This window comes from Diadema setosum, chromosome 19, assembly GCF_964275005.1.
Source record: "Diadema setosum chromosome 19, eeDiaSeto1, whole genome shotgun sequence".
NCBI lineage: Eukaryota > Metazoa > Echinodermata > Echinoidea > Diadematoida > Diadematidae > Diadema > Diadema setosum.
The window spans coordinates 11,009,177-11,028,930 of NC_092703.1; the positions used below are offsets into that span (position 1 = coordinate 11,009,177).

Sequence of the window (19,754 nt, forward strand, 5' to 3'; positions counted from 1 at the left end):
TGGCCATGCATGTTACTGTTACTGTATTAGGCCTACATGTCAAAGGCGACGAAATAAACCTTCTGGCAAAATGTTGACTCTTGACTAATCTATGGCTTCTTCCTTTTATTTTTGTCTGTTTGTATGTATACTTGGTATTATGTTGAATATTCTTAGGTACGGCGTGCATTTATGTGTTAGTTAGTTTGATGTTTGCTAAGCTGCCCATTTTGCCGGGCTATTTTGTCTTAGTTTAACACAAATTTTCGTCAATCCTAACAAAATAAGTCAGGCCATAAACACGGTATGATACATGTATACCGTGCTATCGCGAGTTACTAAAATCGTGGCCGGAGAAGCGTGTCTCTTTGGTATGTACATGTATTAATGTCTTCTATGATGATGATCCCTGTGTGGTTCTGGCCATTGTACACCTGCATGTTTGCAAGAGCTCGTTTATAAATAAAACTTCTGAGTTTATTTCTCTTTTATTATAGTTCCGGTATTAGATACACCTACACTTTTAAAACATCCGGGTCAGAACTGACCCGGAAAGGGTCTGTTGGGGTCACACCCCGTTCCGGATCAGAAATGACAAGGAATGGGGTCAGATATGACCCCAGGGTGACCCCGTTCCGGGTCTTCATGACCAAATTCCAAGTCATTTTTGACCGTGACCCCAACGACCCGGTTCCGGGTCAGTTCTGACACGGATTTTTTTTAGACTATAGTCTTGGTTAAATCTTTTGACTGAAATGATTAATGTCTTTTTCAATAAAGAGAAAATTGCATGACTCAATCGACTATAATAATATTGGCAAAAACAAAACAAAAAGAAATGTAGCTGATAAAGAATACACACACACACACATACACATCATTATGTGTTATTACATTTATATCATGCATATAATACACGCATTATACAACACGTATGCAGCTGCTATCCTCTACGTGAATTCAAGGTTTATTCTTCAAACAAAACTGTCATCACTATATAATGAAATACAACCATGTATCTACGATATTTGAGTTAAACCTGAGAATCCCGTCACAAACCTACATTTGGTGTATATCCTGACATACAGACAGAAGAAAAAAAAAAGTATTGCATAGTTTCATGCCGTTTTGAAAACAATGCATCGGATACTTGTAGTACATAAACATTTACAACGCCGTGTTGCGCAACACCCAAGTGCAAATCTATTGAAACAAAATAGACTATGATTATGACTACTCGACAACTTTGTGCGTACTAATAGTAAAATGTAAAAAAAAAAAAAGTAGCATGAATGAATATGCTTGTTAAAACAGACTACCCGAGCAATATGATGGTCTTCGTTTCGACCACATTACAATTACACATACAAAGCTACCTAATATCTGACATAGGCCTACACATGCACTTCAGAATTTCAGGACAACATATTACTATCATCACGAAGAAGGCATATTTAACATGTTATCATATTCAGCCTTTCATAAATCATTACACAATATAAAGCATGATCAGATGAGTATATCATGGACAGTCTTCTACACACAAGATATATTTCCATTCGAAGATGAATACTAATATCAAAGAATGCTAACCACACTGGCACACTTGTATACACTACATCATACAAAATAATACCAACACCAACAAATTATCCTCAACAAAAGCGTATCTCTACGGGTGTAATAACGTAATCAAGATGATTTTCGTTAGATAAAGAGATTTTAGCGTAACATCGAGTCAAGAGAGTTAAATGTAGCATAAAACGTTCACTTCATCACGAGACTTGGAAAGAAAAGGAGATAACCATACAAAAGCAGAAATTGAAATGCGACTGAAATTTCGATTTACGAATAGAATGAATTGTAACAATTGATTTTCACGATGTAATAATTATTGTGCAACAATGAAGATAACCGAGTCATCATCCAGTATTACATAATTTTAAATAAGTCATAAAAAGAGAGAAGAACACGTTATTCTAGTTGGACAATGAAGGCACGTCTCTCATTCTGCCCTGACTCTGCTGTACGCGAATAGGAGATAACCATGAAGAGATAAACTAACAGGAAGAAAACAAAAGTAACAAAACTCAAAGTATCTCAATCTTTTAACCTGTGTAAATCAACATTGATATGAATGATCGTTGTTTCTGCTATACACACTTACGGTCTCGGATATAGAACTGTATGCTGCTAAGCCAGAAAATCATGATACACCCATCACTCTACATTAAAGCTAATCAAACAACAACAAACGAAAACACTGAAAGACTATTATAGTATCGTATTTCACTAATTTACATAGATATGGGGTAAACTATATTGAGTTAGGAGTGCAATTCATCTGCATTTAAGCATTATTGTCACGGCAACATTTGATGGTCTACAGTTTAGAAACGCAGTAACAAAAATTGTTGGGGATTTTCATCTTCTCGTATGAACTCGGAGAATACAAAACTAAGAATCTTGCATAATATTCTTGAAAGCATGGGCGAGATTTGCTTTGTTTGTTTATTTGCATATAATTATGTGCGTGAGTGGCGGGTTGAGGGGTGATTGTCGGTGGTCTGTTGTTGGTGGGCTAATTGCGCAAACTCCACGTTCACTTCTGGAATTGGGTGTCCCTGCCGTGGGGAGCGTCGAAGTCGAGGTCGGGACCGATGGCGACGATGCTTAACGGGTTGATGGACGTGTGGCTTAACTGGCATGGCAAAGAATTCATGAAAAAAAAGGTAAAAGTAACACAAGTCAAATACGCGTTCATTTTGAACTCGTGTCTAAATGTGAGTCATGCATGTTCGTATTAACCTGCTTCTCTACAGGATGTAGGTATCATTTTCTTCATCATTCTCATTCTGTTTTTCCTTCATCTTTCTTCTTCTTCTCCTTTGTTTACATTTCTTAATTATTTTCTCTTCCTCTTCCTATTTTTTTCTGGTACTTCTTTTATCTAATTACATTGCATCCCTATATCTACTTCATCAGTCGTTATCAACATAGGGTTCAAGATAAAAACGAATTTGAAGTGTTTAATTTTACAATATTACTATTACGTCAGTTTTTATCAATTTGAGACGATTAAGTTTTGTTCTTCTGAAAAACAAACAAAAAAAAGATTAAAATATGTGATCATTTTGATATTTTCAAAATATTTCTTGTTATGTAAATAGTGTAGTACCATTGCAAAGATTTTTTTTCCTCAAATTGACGATGACCTTACATTAAAAAAAAAAAATGAAAATGGCGTTTATCGGTTTTTGCATTTAGACCTTTCATTAAGTCTACTCTCCCTTGGTATAAAACACTAAAAAAGGATAACAGAAAAATCATATGAAATTGATACAGCACCAAACCACAAGAAACATAGTCGCTATGAATTTGACGGGTCCAGACGCTGCCAAACTACAAGGACTTCATCTGCCCTAGCCCACCACGCCTCGTATCCCTTTCCCCGCAACAAAACTCACCTGGTAGTGCTTCTGGATGTGCTCCTGGTCGACCGTTTCCTTGACGCCCGGAGTCTGGTAGATGTCTCTGGTGAACCCCCACAGGTTGGGGTAGTCAACTATCCGCTTCTTGTTGCACTGTATAGATAAATGCAGTGACACCAAAAAGATAGTGATATCATAATTTTGTTATGGGTATCAACGAGTCACAGAAACAACAGAACAAAACATGGCTATCAAATACCGATGTCTCTACCATTCCCATAAAGAATTACACAATACAACCTGGAAGGTAGAATAAAAGGAAAACGCTATTATGCCAGTTATACTTTATACATTACAGATTTTGACATCATCAAGAAACTGACATCCAGCTTTTCACACCAGCTCGATAAAAAAGAAAAAAAAATCTCATGTGTGGTTAGGTAGGCGGTAATTCAGAGTTAACGCTCTCGTCTGCTTCCTGATTTGCTTGATGTGAAGGTTTATGCAAAAAGTTCAGTTGGATCGATAAACCTTGGTTCCTTAGTGGTGCGACATCTTGCTCATTCGCTCCTCAATAATTCACGATGTTGTTGAATGAACTGGTCATACTGTCTCCGCCACGGATGTACAAGAGACATGTCCAAAACCTTGAGAGAAAAGTGTCGCCAGATCTAATCAAGGAAAGGAGCAATGATGCAGTATCGTACACTCGGCATTTCTCATACATTTCACCCTTACTAGTACTTTTGATCGAATAGTAATGGCCACTCCTGGCAGAGAGATCGCTGTTGACAGCACCCCAGAGGTTCAAAACTTAATTTGGTGATGGAGCTTCACGTCATCAAGAAAAGCGTGTGATTATACATGAGCAACAGTTCCAAGAATTCCAAGCTTTTAAAATATATATTTTCACACTTCTGGCTCCTTTCAATCGAAACAATACCTCAGTGCTGTGGGGAGATTTTAACAACTTTCTATTTATCTCTTTTTTTTGGGGGGGGGGGGGGGAGGGGGAGGGGAGGAAGAGGTCTTCTGCTTACACAATGAGCGGCATCGAACTTGTATTCAGATCGTTTGAAATAAGATACTCCAAATTCATGTTAGTATGAGATTTACTCGCTTATAGAATGTAGTCGTACACACTATTGTGATCCAGACGAGGTATCACGTGTGCGGTCCACGGAAGTGGGACGCAATGGTTAAAAACCATGAACAGCACCCCATGGTGAGCTCCAGACCGTTTTCGAATACGCAACCGACGGCGGTAAATACACAATCAACGGCGACATATTTTCATTTCGCGTTGCCGTCTATAGAGGAATGATTAATTAATAAATTTCTTACGTGCGAACAGGCACGCCACATCCACAAATGGCTTTAGATTCCTCCCGAAAGATTATATCGGCAATGGAGATAATGTGCCTTGCCTGGGGGCACTGCCACGGCTGCCGCGGGACTTCAATCGGAGTCTTTATCACTGAGGGTATCCAATTCCACCGAATCACGAAATACCCATGTACATCATTTTTCATAAAATATTTGGGCGCACGCGAGCAATAAAATAACGAAACAAAATCTATTCTTCATTATGCTTCTTTTTTTTTCTGCGTCCAGTTTGATGATATACCTGAAGAAATTTGCTGACCCGTGGCAATGCACTTTACAGAAAAAAAGAAATCCACCCCAAATATAAATAAATAAAACTAATTAACAACAACAACAACAACAACAACAACAATATGTACATGATGTGGGAATGATTTTACTTATACACAGCTAGGTTTTCTCGGACACATTACGGAATAAGCAAAACATGTAAAAGATTGTGAAAATTTTTCATGTATACTCTTATATATGACACTCATTACTGCAAAGATTCTGGGGAGACCCACGATACAGTGAAGATAGTCTGCCTTGCCCGGCGGCGGACCTTCGCCGCTGACATTGGGATTCGAATCCATGACCCCAACATTTTAGAGCCCGGCTTGGTTCTATCATGGAGCTACTAAATTAGTAGCTCCATGGTTCTATATCCACTGTAGCTACAGCACATCCAAAATATGATGTTGTCCCTGCGTATGCAGCACAGCGCCGTTAAGACTATATATGGGAGCACATCATAATCTGGAGATAAACAGGTTTTAGCTCTCTTTCTATTATATTACTCCGTTAATTTCTCTATCCCTCCCTCTGTAATCTCTCCCTCTCCCTCTCCCTCTCTTCTTTCCCAATCGTGCGTCAACTTATTCACCAGACAATTCAACAGCCCGTCACGGCCTCCCCACATAATTTACCGAAAATCACACGCAGGGGGGATCCTGAGTAACGAAGTGAATCATTTATTCGCATGTTACTTGGAAAACTGAAGAAAAACAAAACAATGACATTAAGACATTTCATTATTCATGTTCGCATCACCAGGGAGAGAAGAGAGAGAGAGAGAGAGGGAGAGAGAGAGAGGGAGAGAGAGAGAGAGAGGGAGGGTAAGAGAAAAGACAAATAGATAAATAAAAAGACAAAACAGACTCGCAGACAACCAGACGTACATCTTCATAATGATGCCATTCGGCTCATCGCCCCGCCCGCTCCTCGCCGTATAACCCCAAGGGATGTTAATAGGCCATGCTGCCTCCATACTTAACCGGATAGGCTGTGATTGGTCAGCACCAATGAAGTATCCCATACCCAGGGCTCGACACTTATTGTGGCCCGGTGGCCCGGGGCCACCAAAAACGCACGTCGGGCCACCAAAATTTCAGAATGGCTGATCAGGCCATCAAAAAAGGTCGAATGTTTGCCTTTGGACCACCAAAAATAAAACTTAGTGTGGAGCCCTGCACACCAATTCGAAAAAAAGCCTGATTCGTACTCAGAATGACAACATAGACAAAGGAAAAGTTCCGACGGATTTCCTCTTGGTCTAAATGAATCATTTATCATATGATCATAATACATGATCATTTATTACATGGTCATATTATCATCTTTTGGTCATAGACTTGAACATACTACTGTTGTTACTTCCTGTGCGTTGTTCAAAATATATGTCGAATTTCAAGCATTTCTTTGTATATTCTGTTTAGATAATGAAAGTAGAGTTTGGATTGGATTGTACTGGATTGGATATGACTGAATTTGATTTGATTTGATTTGATTTGATTTGATTTGATTTGATTTAATCTCTGTATGGCATATCATTTACAATTGAAAGAGTGTAATTGTATATACCATGTTTGAATCATTTTCACACGGTCTTCATTATGCAGGAAGCACCTGAACAACTGTACCGACCTCTCCTATCTAAGGACAAGGCAAAGAGGATACAAAGTCAGTGCCTTGCCAGCAAAGGGCACATCCGCTGGTGCCATGCAGAGGAATCGAACCAGGAACCTTAAGACTGAGAGTTCTCGGTCCCATCCACTGAACCACGTGCAAGCACAGCTATATAGGGGTTCCTCTTTGAACTAGGTGGATACGACTGAAGGTACTGTATGACATGTAGTGCCTACAGACTCTGAAACAAGTAATTACCGGTTCGAATCCTTTTAAGACGGCGTGTACATCTCCCACCACTTCTACCCCACCCCCTCCTCTTACAGGCTCATGATGATGATGATCCACAGAATTTGTATGGCGCCATATATCTGTCATAGAAACATTCAAAGGCGCAGACTCCTCCAAGACAGTTAGCAATTGAAAGTCCGGTGAAAAATGTGAGTTTTGAGTTGATCCCCTTGAGCCAGGAGTATAGACAGGTACCTGTCCATGCGGGATCGCTGATACTTAATAATGATAAGTTGTGGTCCTCTGTGATAGTACTAAAGAGGATACACCCTACGTAAACAACAGCATACCATTATCATTATGAAGAAGAGGGGGTAAAGAGTTGATTGAACTGAAATAGAGATCCACGTGGTGAATTGATAAAAGCTGGGAATGGTCTCTTCGCCTCCATTGTCAGCGCGTCCACTATACACATGTAGTTGACTGGTTGACGACTAGTCCGGAGAATACTCGGGCAGGGAAATGTGTGTTACAGCAACGGGAGAGCAATGTGGCTCAATCGCTTAGCGCGCTGCATGTTCACTATGCCCGACCGGAGCAAAATCAGCTAATCCTCAATGGGTTAAGCCGCAGTGATCATGTAACATGTGCATGATATATTTTCTTGCATCCTATCTCTTCAAGTCAGCACAGTATTAATTGATAGAAGGGCCTGGAAGACGGTTTACAATACTGACAAAGCTGCTACTCTTAATGACTTCCCTTGGCTACCCATCATCTGTCTCACAACGTTATCTCTTTCCAGATGCAATCATGAATGAGGCAAGAGCGGGAAAACTAAATATTAGTTCATGAGGCGACTTTCTCCCTTTGCAAAATTCATCCGAGCTCTGGGATGGTGCGAGCCCCCTTGTCCAAACTTTCGGCAATACGCGAGGGCTTCAAATGACGCATGCATGATTTCACACTTCAAGTTTCTTTTATTCTCATTTCAGGCATCGTCGGTCCAAAATGCTGCTTGCTCACATGCGGGCGCTGGTCGACATCATCAAGGCGAGACCTGGGAACACGCTGGTCCAGGATTTATGAAAGGTGGGTGGGAGGTGAGCGGAAATTGGTTTCGGAGAAGAAGAAAAAAAAAATGATGGATGTTATAGCGCTGATCATCATCGCTCATAACCTGTGCATCTTTGATTGCATCACGTAAGAGGCCCGCTTTTGATGGTTCGAGGCGGCGTTCTCTGGCGACTCCATGAATTATTTCGAGGCATCCGACATCACGCCTACCGTAACAGCGAGAGGGCGCTCCCCTCGCAGTCCTCTCGGGGTGTCCCACGAGTATACCCAGGTATATGATTATATACACATCGACAGCTTCATCCAAGGCGTTTCATTAGGATTTCGCAATTTAGAAGAAACTCGATATGAACACGACATGTCGTACGTTTGCGTTCGTCAAGGGATTTTAAATGTTTCCTTCTTGATAATTCATGTGCAACACAAAAGACGCACAGGCCCCCATCAAATATTGGGCTCAGATGTCCAGGGGTCCTTAAATTGTTACCCCCCCCCCCCCACACACACACACACACACACAAAGAAGAACCACAACCAAAACCAAAACAAAGAACACAACATCACTACCGCCACCACATCAACAACTTTGCCAACTGGCATGGTCATTAGTATGGCTTCATACATTTTTTAACTTATGAGGTCCCATCTATTTCTAGCCTAACCGCTCACAACTACTTGGCGGTCTCTTGTATTCAATTATCACTCTCATTTACTGGAAAAATATCTACTATAATACACTTCTTCTTTTATTAACATATTTTGTATATACTTGTATTTTTTTTCTACTTGATTGTGTGATATTGTTGCAATTTTTTCATTATTGATTTTGCCATCGTTTGTATACTTGGAATTTGAGTGTGAATTTGTATTTGTTTGAATGTAGAAATAAAACAAACCAAACCAAACCAACAAAATACGTGCATGTGTACCTTTTTGCGGGTGATATCTTTACAAATCCCGAAAGCCTCATGCTTGAAATTGCACCTGTGGACGATATTATTAGTAGTGTCTACATGCCAAATTTTTGGCAGAATTGTCTCTTCACCTTGTCATACCAGAGAGTTCAAACAATCGCTAAATGTCACTTCGCTTCATTTAGGAAGCGAATCTGCGTTTTCCGGTCAGAGCAACCTTGAAAACGAGACTTAGCCTGTCCTGCAGAGTTATGTAAACCTGCACTCTAAAGACAAACCACCACAGTAAATTTTGAATAGGAATCATTTCAGATGGGGACTTACAAGGTTTCTATTCGCAAAGTTATCAAATTTTGCATGGATTCTTTTCATATTTAGATAGATTTCAATCATATTTATATAGCATTTTTTTTTGAAAAATTGAGCAGATTTTAAGTAGAAATCTCCCAAGTTCCCATTTGAAACGATTCCGCTTCAATTTAATAAGTTCTTATAAGGGTACAGGCACTATGTTCCATTGTATTTCACAGTGTAACAACATGGCTACTCATTTCGAGGTACACACGGGATGATCTTGTTTTTGGGTGTAATCTTACTCCCTCCTCATTCCCGCGCCTTTGGACCTTCGGATGAACAGTATACAATTCTGGACCATGCGTCGTTTGTAAGCCAGTTCGGAGTCCCACTTTGCGCATGAGCAGATAAATGTCATTGGTACCAGCAGACATGTTGATTTTTAGATTCACTTAGATAATAATCTGAAATATGATTATTCATGTAATCCTTATTAACAGTCATGCCATTTCGTAACGAAAGAGACCATGAGACACTTGGCGCCCCGTTCTTGACTACGAACTTTTCCTCGAAGTTAAGGATCACCGTCTGAACGTAACTTTTATTGACAGCAAGCCTGGAATTTGGCAATATCAATACAAAAAGTTGGTTTTACATTTAATGCAAAATAATGCAATGCTTCCCCATATGTTGACTGACGGACCATTTTGGTCACCGGGTCCACGCAAATTTACTTTTTTGATTGAACATTACTGACGAATTCAAGAAGTACGTCGGAGCAAGTCGGTTTGAAAACAAGTGAAATGCCTATAATGTAATCAATTGAGAAAAAAAGGAACGTCATTCGTACCAATGCGCACATGACCCAACTCCGAAATGGCTTATCTTCACAAGGATTTATGCAAGAAATCGAGATGTACTGTCGAAAGTGGATTTGGGTGTATCACACGGCATACGGGGTCGTGTCTCACCTTGAAGTGGTGCACGTAGACGGTGTCGAAGCGAATCAGCGTGGTGAAGAGACGGATGTCGGCTTCGGTGAGCTGGTCACCACACAAGTAGCGGGACTTCGACAGGATGTCTTCGACCTATAGTAATAATAATTTTAATAATAATAATAATAATAATAATAATAATAACAATAACAATAATAATGATGATGATAATAATAATAACAATAACAATAATAATGCTAATAATAATAATAATAATAATAATAATAATAATAATAATGATAATAATAATGTCTTATTTACCCAGGGTAGCCTCTTCAGAGTTGTCACTGATACCAGAGGGCCCTGCTATTATCATTAACCTAGCGTTGCCAGGTACCCTTGTACACCTGGGTCGAGAGGGACATGGTGGGTAAGAAAATCTTGTCCAAGGACGTAAGCACTGGACGGGATTCGAACTCGGGTCCTCCGATTGGGAGTTGGGAGTCTTATCCATTATGCCACAGCCCCCCCCCCCCCACCAAGATATTTAAAGATAATTAAAGATATGGCGGATGGAAATAATTTATCAGTATGCATCCCAGGACAGCTCTAATCAAACCCCGGAAAAGATATGAATATACGCTGATCAAAAAATAGACCGAGCTGAAGGGAGATATAATCAAATGAGGTTAATTAGGTAGTCAAGCCAGTGGGAAGCCGCGATCTGATACGATGAGATTTCCTCAAGTTGGAATAACTATCTACGCTAAATTAGCAAGCCTTGGTGCAGAAATTGGCAGTTTACGTTTCACTGATTCACATGTTTTGCCGCACCAGCATACATGCAAATTGACTGAGGTAGTGATATAATCTATCATCCCACAACTCCCCTGTCGGGTTATATACACGGAAAATGATAAAATTCACGTTTTCAGTCATGAATGAAATGCAATACTCCCCATCCCCCCCCCCCAAAAAAAAAAAAATCATTGTACAGTTTCTCCATGATTTCATGCGAACATAATCTCATATTCTTAACAACTTGTTTTGATTTCATCGTGGCAAAGAAAAATATACTATTGTCATTAGATACACACATGCCGCCAAGGAGACGAAAAGAATTAAAGGGACAACTACGACTGATTTATTCATTCATCCATTATGCTGCATTTTTCACCTTATCTACTTTGCATATTATTGCATACTCAAATATTATATTGTAAATTTGAATTAAAACTCTCATACAACTTTCTCAATGTGTTACGTGCGGTTTTAATGACACTATTATCATAAATTTATGTCTGCTTGATTTTATACAATTTACGACAGCCAACTTCGGCAAAGAATGGAATACAATATACCAGGTAGCACATCAAGTAGAATAGCACTTCAAGTTTGTCACTGCTATCGGCACCCCTTGTGCATGCAATATCAATGGCAGTGAGTTGGCGGGACTTACCCTGTCGAGAGCAGCGAAGAGTTTCTGCGCAGCGTCGTCGTAGGCTTCCTGGCTTCGAGCAAAGCCGCACTTGTAGACTCCATTGTTGATCAATCTTACGGGAGAACGCGACAGAGGCAAAGATGAAATGATTACAATTTTGATTATAGGTCTTGCACTGCAAACTGTCTATTACTTTGAGTGCAACCAAGGAGCAGAAAAAGCGAGCAAACCTAAGATGTGACCTTGAATTTTGTGTGTTAGTCTATGAGTCTTCTTTTTTTCTGTGTGTGTGTGTGTGTGTGTGTGTGTGTGTGCGTGTGTGTGTGTGTGTGTGTGTCTGTCACTCTTTCTATCTCTCTGTTGTTGTCTGTCAAAACAAAGGAACTTCGACCCCTTGTAGCAAAAATGACAGATATAAGGCGCGCACAAAGCGCACCAATCAGTGGTCCTCATTAAATTCTATATAGTTAATTGGCCAGCTTTCTAATCAATTGCTTCCGCTGGGGGATTCAATTAGCTTGAAGTGGCTTCGCCACGAACGGCAGCAGTATAAGTTTACTTTATGCTGCCAACTTTTCGCTTCCATATACACAAGCAGCTGTATGCTGACAGTCTTTTGTGTGTGTGTGTGTTTTTTTCCCTAGATTTACAGACCTGTACAATATCTGACTGCAAGAACTGTGCATGAGATTTCTAAAAATACCAACGCAAACAATCAGGAGCCATTGTCGATCAGCGTAGTCGCTTCAACATTTTTATGTCCATAAGTAGTTTTCATGCGTTTCACAACCTTCATACATGCGAGACGGTTAATCGAAATGTTGAAACGTGGCCATTGCAACTTGAATGATGCATAGATAAGTCACCAAATGTTATAAGCTCTCAAAATATAGGTTTCATTGGTAAGTGATCGAACACTCTAATTTACAAAAGGTTAGAGAAGTGACAACATTGAAAATGTTGATTTACCATTTCATAATGCTTAGAGTGAAGGACAGTCCCTGTGGTCACTTTATTTTGAAGACAAATATCATGTTTTTCGGCAGGACCAAGTATGGCCTTTATGCCGCATGTACATGCATAACCTATCCATGCAAATAACTTGAAATTAACCTTTTGACTCCCATTCTTTCATTCTCATAACATCCAGATTTTAGCACGAGATAGCCATACGACATACAGAAATTGTTCATACTTGGACTTTCAATAATTGCATTCGTGAGGTTGTTACCGAAGTAACTACAGTTATCGTAACTCTCATTAACAACTGCAAAAGTATATGACCACAGATACAGGCCTCTCCTGTCTTTACACGTGCATGCAAAATAATAATATGACTTCTGGGGTGCTGTTCGTTATTCCGAAGGTTCGATATTCCGAAGGTTCGTTATTCCGAAGGTTGGTTAATCCGAAACACACAAATTCCCTATACCTAGAGGTTCGTGAATCCGAAAATGACAAAGGGTTCGTTAATCCGAACATTAAATACGTGGCGTTATTCCGAAGTTTCGTTATTCCGAAGATTTGTTAATCCGAAAATGAAATTCGGAAAAACGAACCTCCGGAATAACGAATCTTTGGACTGAAGAGCCTTCGGAATAACGAACCTTCGGAATAACGAGCTGTAACCGACTTCTGTGCTAGTTACCTTCCCCAAGGGTTTTGTTGTTGTTCGCTTTTTTTTTTTTCCGGCGTTGGTTTGTTTGTTCAGTTGCAAAATGACAGAAAGAACATATGTTTATATTTTGGTAGTGATTTTTTTTTTTTCATTTTCCTTGAAATGATTCCTTATCATTGGCAAATACGGCCATTTTCAGCATTACTGTGTTTATAACTCTACAAAAATAGTCCTTGCCATCACTCTTTTGCACACTATCATGATGATGACCATAAATCTATTTTTACTACGCAGTGGGAATGCAGGACTAGAAGATGGGTGGAAATCGCAATAATTATGGGTGGAAATGAGCTGCTTGGCAGAGATCTGCTATGAGTTTGTTTGTTTGTTTGTTTATTAATCTGGTTATCGTTTGTGCGTTTGCTTTTGGTGAGTAAAACATCATATTCAATGAGATGCATTTGACTTACTCATAGATCCACGAGTTGACCTCGTCAATCTTCCCCAGCAGACTTTCCGGACAAAGGTCAAGATTTCGCTGCTCCTCGCTTCCTGCACACTCGTTGAACTCCTTGTTGAGCATGCGAATGATCTCCGAGGACTCATTGTTGACGATCGTGTTTAACTTCTTATCCCACAAGACGGGGACGGTGATTCGGCCGCTGTACTCTGTTGACAGGATGTTATTATTATTATTATTATTATTATTATTATTATTATTATTATTATTATTATCATTATTATTATTATTATTATTATCATCATCATCATCATCATCATCATTTCTGTCAAAAGCTCACAGTAAGATTTATGGTAATCCAGCTATTTGTGATTTCTTCCATTTCATTCCATTTCATTTTATTTCATTTCCCACAGTACAAAACATTTAGGCTTCAATACACATAATAACAGAGTACCAAATCAAACACATAACACAATATCAGTAAAATGTAGTAAGGAAGGAAAATATACTGTGAAATATAAGATACTACACGCATCACTTTCTTACGATATCGAATTAAAATTACAGTTGCAGGAAATGGAGGAGGCGTGCAGACGTACTCTGCAGAAGAGAACAGTGATAATTAATTGAACAAAATTAATTTGCTGTGAGATACTTACACGATATTATAGCGCATGTAAAGAACAAAAAAAAATTGACATTAAAAATTTTGATCAAATTAGAGAAAGTTTGGAAAAAATACTAAAAATCCTCCAACGAAATAAATTATAAACATACGCTACGACCACCTTATGTCAAGAGAAACATACTTACAAATGGGTGTGTAAAGAACAAAAAATTAGGGGAGGATTAGAATTAAAAATTTAAATCAAATTAAAAAGATATATATAGAAAAAAATACTAAAGGTCCTCCAACGAACATACCATTGTAAACACTTTCCAAAGTCTTCGGCACAGAAAGGATTTAATATAAAAACAAATTCAATGCTAAATTTGTGAATATAATGAACGGCACGATGGCTCTAAGATATATCACTCATCTTTATAGATTGAGCGTGGGTGGAGCGGAGTCATGGTTTAGTAATGATCCTTTACACTCCGTCACATTTCACGGCACATTATGGATGGACGGACGTAAGATGTTATCTGTTCAAGTTATTAATAGACAGACATCACGGCTATTCCACTGAAAGGGAAAATCTAGGACAAATTAAAGCTAAAACTAAAAGGAAAGAGTCAAAATTAATCTCACAAGTACAAAAGTTTGATGAAAATCGAATAAAAATTATGGAAGTTATTAAATTCTGAAGTTTCTTTAATCTCGACGAAACAGTAACTGTTCTTGAACAGTCAACATGAATATGCATGCAAATAGAGAATTAATGACGTCATCCCCTCACAATCTTGCTATACAGTATACATAAAATATTGACATTACCAGTTGTTTTTCTTTTTATCAAATGCAATTTTGCCCACAGTCCAAAATCCTAATATGTCTGACTGATCACTATTTTGAAGTTATTCAACCATGCAGCAATAACATGTTTTATAATTCAAGAAAAGAAAAAATAAAAGATTTTTGCTATTTTTGGTACATAATCAATGGAAATTTTTGAGATGATAACAATCATCAGCTCACCTATTTGCTTGATACATATCAACTGTTCAAAAACTGTTGTACAAAAATGAGCGAATCTTTTAATCTTCCTTTTTTATTTTTGATAAAATCTATTTTCACTGTTGTGATTGTTATGTAAACTCTTTCTCTTTGCTAACTTATTAGTGGTCTGCTATTCCTATTTAAAACATGATTAATTACGTGAAATGTTGTAGATTTTCATGTAAACACAAAATAACGAGAAACCAGAAATAACGTGTGATCCATTATTACTATATTATGTTGGATTATGTGAATATTTTGGACTAATAACACTCACCGGGGTTTGCCTTCTGGTACACCTCTCTCAAGAAGTTACAGTTATTGATCGTATCCAATGACGTTTTCGGTTGCTAAATAAAAAGAATAAAGCAAGGGAGGCAAGATAGTGAGCGTCGAAGAGGCAGAGTAATATGTAGGGCCTACATAAACTGATTAAGACGTAGATAGAGACTGAAGCGTAGATGTAAAAACGATAGATACTTATGTATTGTTTAGGAAAGCAGAATACGTATCAGTCGAGAAATACGAAGGTAATATACAATACAATACAATGCAATACAATACAATACAATACAATACAATACAATACAATACAACACAATACAACGAATGTTTGATATACGCTCTCCTCATGAGGCTCAGAACGCTTACAAAATTACAATAAGGAAAAAATATCAAAAAGAAAAACAGAACTGTAAAGAAAAAAATGATCAAACTTATAACCATAATTTAAACGCCATAGATAGGTAAACACAGGTATATACATATGCACACTAATTATAAACATATGCATACACATACATAGAATCAAATCAAATCAAATCAAATCAAATCAAATTATAATATATCATATTTAATCTTATTCCCAGTTTCACAGCTTCATTTCAATTTCAACAAATCAATACCATGCCAAATAAATCAACTAGTACAAACATGTATTTTGGAAGTGGAAGATTAAAATAAGAAAGTGCATAATGCCTGTAATGAATTATCTAATTTGTTCAATTCATTGAGACATTGGAAAAGACAGGCTCGCGTAAAAGGCAAACTTATTATGTGGGCCACTCAACAAACTGGACTTGCAAAAGAAAAAAAAAAAGAAGGTAAAGTAATGGAAGCACACAGAAACACACACACAAACAAACACACAAACACACACACATACACACACAAACAATGGAGGAAACAACGTCGACGTAGACAGGACAAAACAGCAAGAAACATCGAGAAGGGTCAGTTTAGAGGGAGTAGGAAAGGCTAATGGGGAGGAAGCAGGGGTCTGCTGCACATTATTACAATTAAGGCAATAAGATTATTGCTAGACACTATCCACTGGCATGGACACGGTGATTGGACCGTGGGTATAGCATTATGAAAAAAGAAATTAAAACTCAAAAAGGAAATAAAAAGTGCGCTTATATGGCGATCGAGGGTACATAAATTATTTTATACTACGGTCGCCGACATAGTAAAATATAAAGCTGGCACGAGTTTAAAGAGAAAGGAAGTATAGTAGGCCTATGTTGTATCAAATAAGTTTTCATGAAAAAAAAAAGAATTGTATGTTTAAATCGCTTTCGATGACGCTGTCTTGTTTGTAGGTACACGTAATAATGTGTGTCTCTTCGCCCTGGAATCAATATACAAAATGTATGCCATGCACGGTGTCTAAAATGGGAACGGGGGTGCATTTCCGAATGCTTCCGTCGCTCTCGGAACTGCAGCATCCTCGATTTCATGGAGGTCGTCAAAGCAAACGTCCCATATTATGCCTCCATCATGGACATGATGGAGAATGATGTGAGGGAAATTGAAGTGTTTACTGGGAAATCACCGTGTATTTCTGTCAAAGTTGCTGAAAATCAACACACGTATACCCACGGGAGATCTGACACCATGAGCACCACCCCACAAAAACGACAACAACAAGTTTTGTAAATGAAATTGTGTCAATGGAGCATAGCTATCGAATATATTAAGATTCTGGAAGAAGAAGAAGAAGAAGAAGAAGAAGAAGAAGAAGAAGAAGAAGAAGGAGGAGGAGGAGGAGGAGGAAAGAAATTAAGAAAAAAAAAAAAAACCCTCCGAAAACATGGATTGATCTATTGATGTAAACTAGCATTTCGTCTCGCTCTTGCTCAACTCTCGCCAATGTTGGTACACAAGTAAGCCTACTTATAGTGGACCATTGATAGCATGAATTGGGTCATGTGATGTACGTCAACTTTGAGTATCACTTAACAACATTGGATGACGTCGATGCCGTGGGTCATAATGAAGGGGTTTTCCGGTTACCTTATCGGTGAAGCTCCAGCCCTTGTCTCCGAGAAACCAGTCCACCACTGTTACCCCTATAGCGCCCGCGAGACCCTTCATGGAGCGGACGATCAACGTCCGGTGCGCCCACGGGCAGGCCAGGGAGACGTAGAGGTGATAGCGACCAGCGGCCGGCTGAAAGGGTCCATCAGCTGTATATCCGGGAGAGAAGGAGAACCAAATAAACAACGAATCAATCGTGACCTCATCGAACTTGACACAGATACATATAGCATATATACACGGTCGTGCAGACGAGTGCGCGACGAAATAAACATATCAATTAGCGGGCAATATGGCGCTATCGACAACGCAATAAACACCATGTGAAGCATGCACTATCTTCTTAGCTCTATCAGTTTCTTCCGTTGGAAGTGAAGTCAAATAAAAAACGTCATTAAACAGCTAAAATACTCAAAACGCATGCATCCGAGGAAAATTTTGTATCTATACAGAGGTTCTCTTAGTCTAAACTTACTGTCCCCACAGGTAAAACAAACGAACGAACGAACAAACAAACAAACAAACACTAAAACCCCCAAAATACTTTAATAGCATTACCATGCAATACATCCAAATAATAATGAATCTAAATCAAAACATCTTTATTCGATCTTGGTACGATGTCACTCTTTCAGTGATTTCATTCATTCAAAACAAATTTCTTTCAACATTGTATTATGTAACAATGACGAGTAATTACTTCTCGTAATTGCATATCATGGTGGTTGTGACATACGTCACTGTTTTGAAACAGATGACCGTAAAGCATATCAGCTCTGACATTTCATAACTTTCCTACACTTTTGTCCAATTATTTGAAATGAGACTCTCGCTCTTCTGTTTCTTTTTTATTTATACACGCATTAATTTTTCAAGAGTAAATTCACTTTATCAACCATTCTTCATACTTTTATCCTTACACTTTGCTTTTCTTCATTATCCACTCGCTTCCCTTTGTTGATTGCAGTCAAGTTTCAGAGGAAAATTTGCCCATTTCTGTGTGTTTTTCCTATTTTTCTGAGGCTGTCTTCAAACATGTGGTCAAGATGACAGACTCTTGCATTTCTTTCCCTCTCAATACATGCATGATAGAGATACTGTATATTAGTGTATCGTCGACTTCCTTAATTTCACTGTATTTGTTCAAATACTGTAAATTTTTATATCGCGATACCTTAACTGTAAATAGATTTAGTAGATTTTGTTTGAAATACATGACATGTTAATTACATTTTGCTCTTTATAGAAAATGCAGGGGAAATCATATTGAACTGAACTGAAGGTTAAAGTTTTCTTGAATCAGCAATCGAATATCCATTTTAACTTCGAAGTACGAAAAACAGACGCAGAACAAAACAAAGCTCTCGAGTTGTTTGCTGTGATACTGAAAAGTGGTCATAAGCCACTTGCCTGAAAATAAACATTCCTTTTTGAGATTGCGAAGCACGTTTGTAACGTTGATTGCATTGAGTCTGAAGTGCTTGTAGCGGTGTATCTACGGCCTTCAGACAGCGCTCAAAATTTACACACTCTCCCACACACACTATACCATGCAGGTTCATAATAATCTCGATTGCCACCATATGATCTTTTACAGTGTACTTCAGTGGAAATGGTTCATTACACGACACTTTCTTCTCCTACGTTATCTGGTAACGAGATCGCAGAACGACGAACTTACATCGTCGAAATCACGTTGCTGACAGATGCGGGTACACTCCCTCCGCGTTCGCATTGTTACGACACCGACAGACGCGCAGGTGATGGAACGGGAGAAGGGGGAAATCCCCTAAAGAAACGCCCTGGCGAGAATTATGTCCCCAAGTATTAACAGACATCAACATTCATCGGGCCGATCTTACTTGTTTTACAGGAAGCTCAGTAAATGACTTTCCTCAGACATTGTGGAGACATGACCATTAAAATGGTAATGTTGACCATAGACGTGCAAAGGATCTAGCTAAAGTCTTGATGAGTAGCTGCTTAAAATCTTCTCCATTGTCACTGATTGTCCCTTCCATCCTTTCACTTTCATCTCCATTTCCCGGAATGCCATGGTTATTGGCATGACAGCTAAAAATCGATTATAAATGACCAATCATTCATAATGCAAGCTAAA

At 38.6% G+C, this 19,754-nt stretch overlaps 1 protein-coding gene across 1 annotated transcript in view; it reads right to left on the minus strand.

Annotated features, from left to right (window-relative positions):
• Window positions 1–930: 930 nt before the first annotated feature.
• LOC140242559 (glutathionyl-hydroquinone reductase YqjG-like) overlaps window positions 931–19,754 on the minus strand; it is a 134,043-nt gene continuing 115,219 nt past the window's right edge. The window contains exons 2-8 of the mRNA XM_072322301.1: window positions 17,612–17,784; window positions 15,594–15,666; window positions 13,664–13,862; window positions 11,594–11,687; window positions 10,171–10,287; window positions 3,447–3,563; window positions 931–2,680 (exon numbers count right to left, since the gene is read on the minus strand). Of these exons, the coding sequence (XP_072178402.1) occupies window positions 2,582–2,680; window positions 3,447–3,563; window positions 10,171–10,287; window positions 11,594–11,687; window positions 13,664–13,862; window positions 15,594–15,666; window positions 17,612–17,784 (872 nt within the window). The 3' untranslated portion in view covers window positions 931–2,581. The remainder of the gene's footprint in view (window positions 2,681–3,446; window positions 3,564–10,170; window positions 10,288–11,593; window positions 11,688–13,663; window positions 13,863–15,593; window positions 15,667–17,611; window positions 17,785–19,754) is intronic.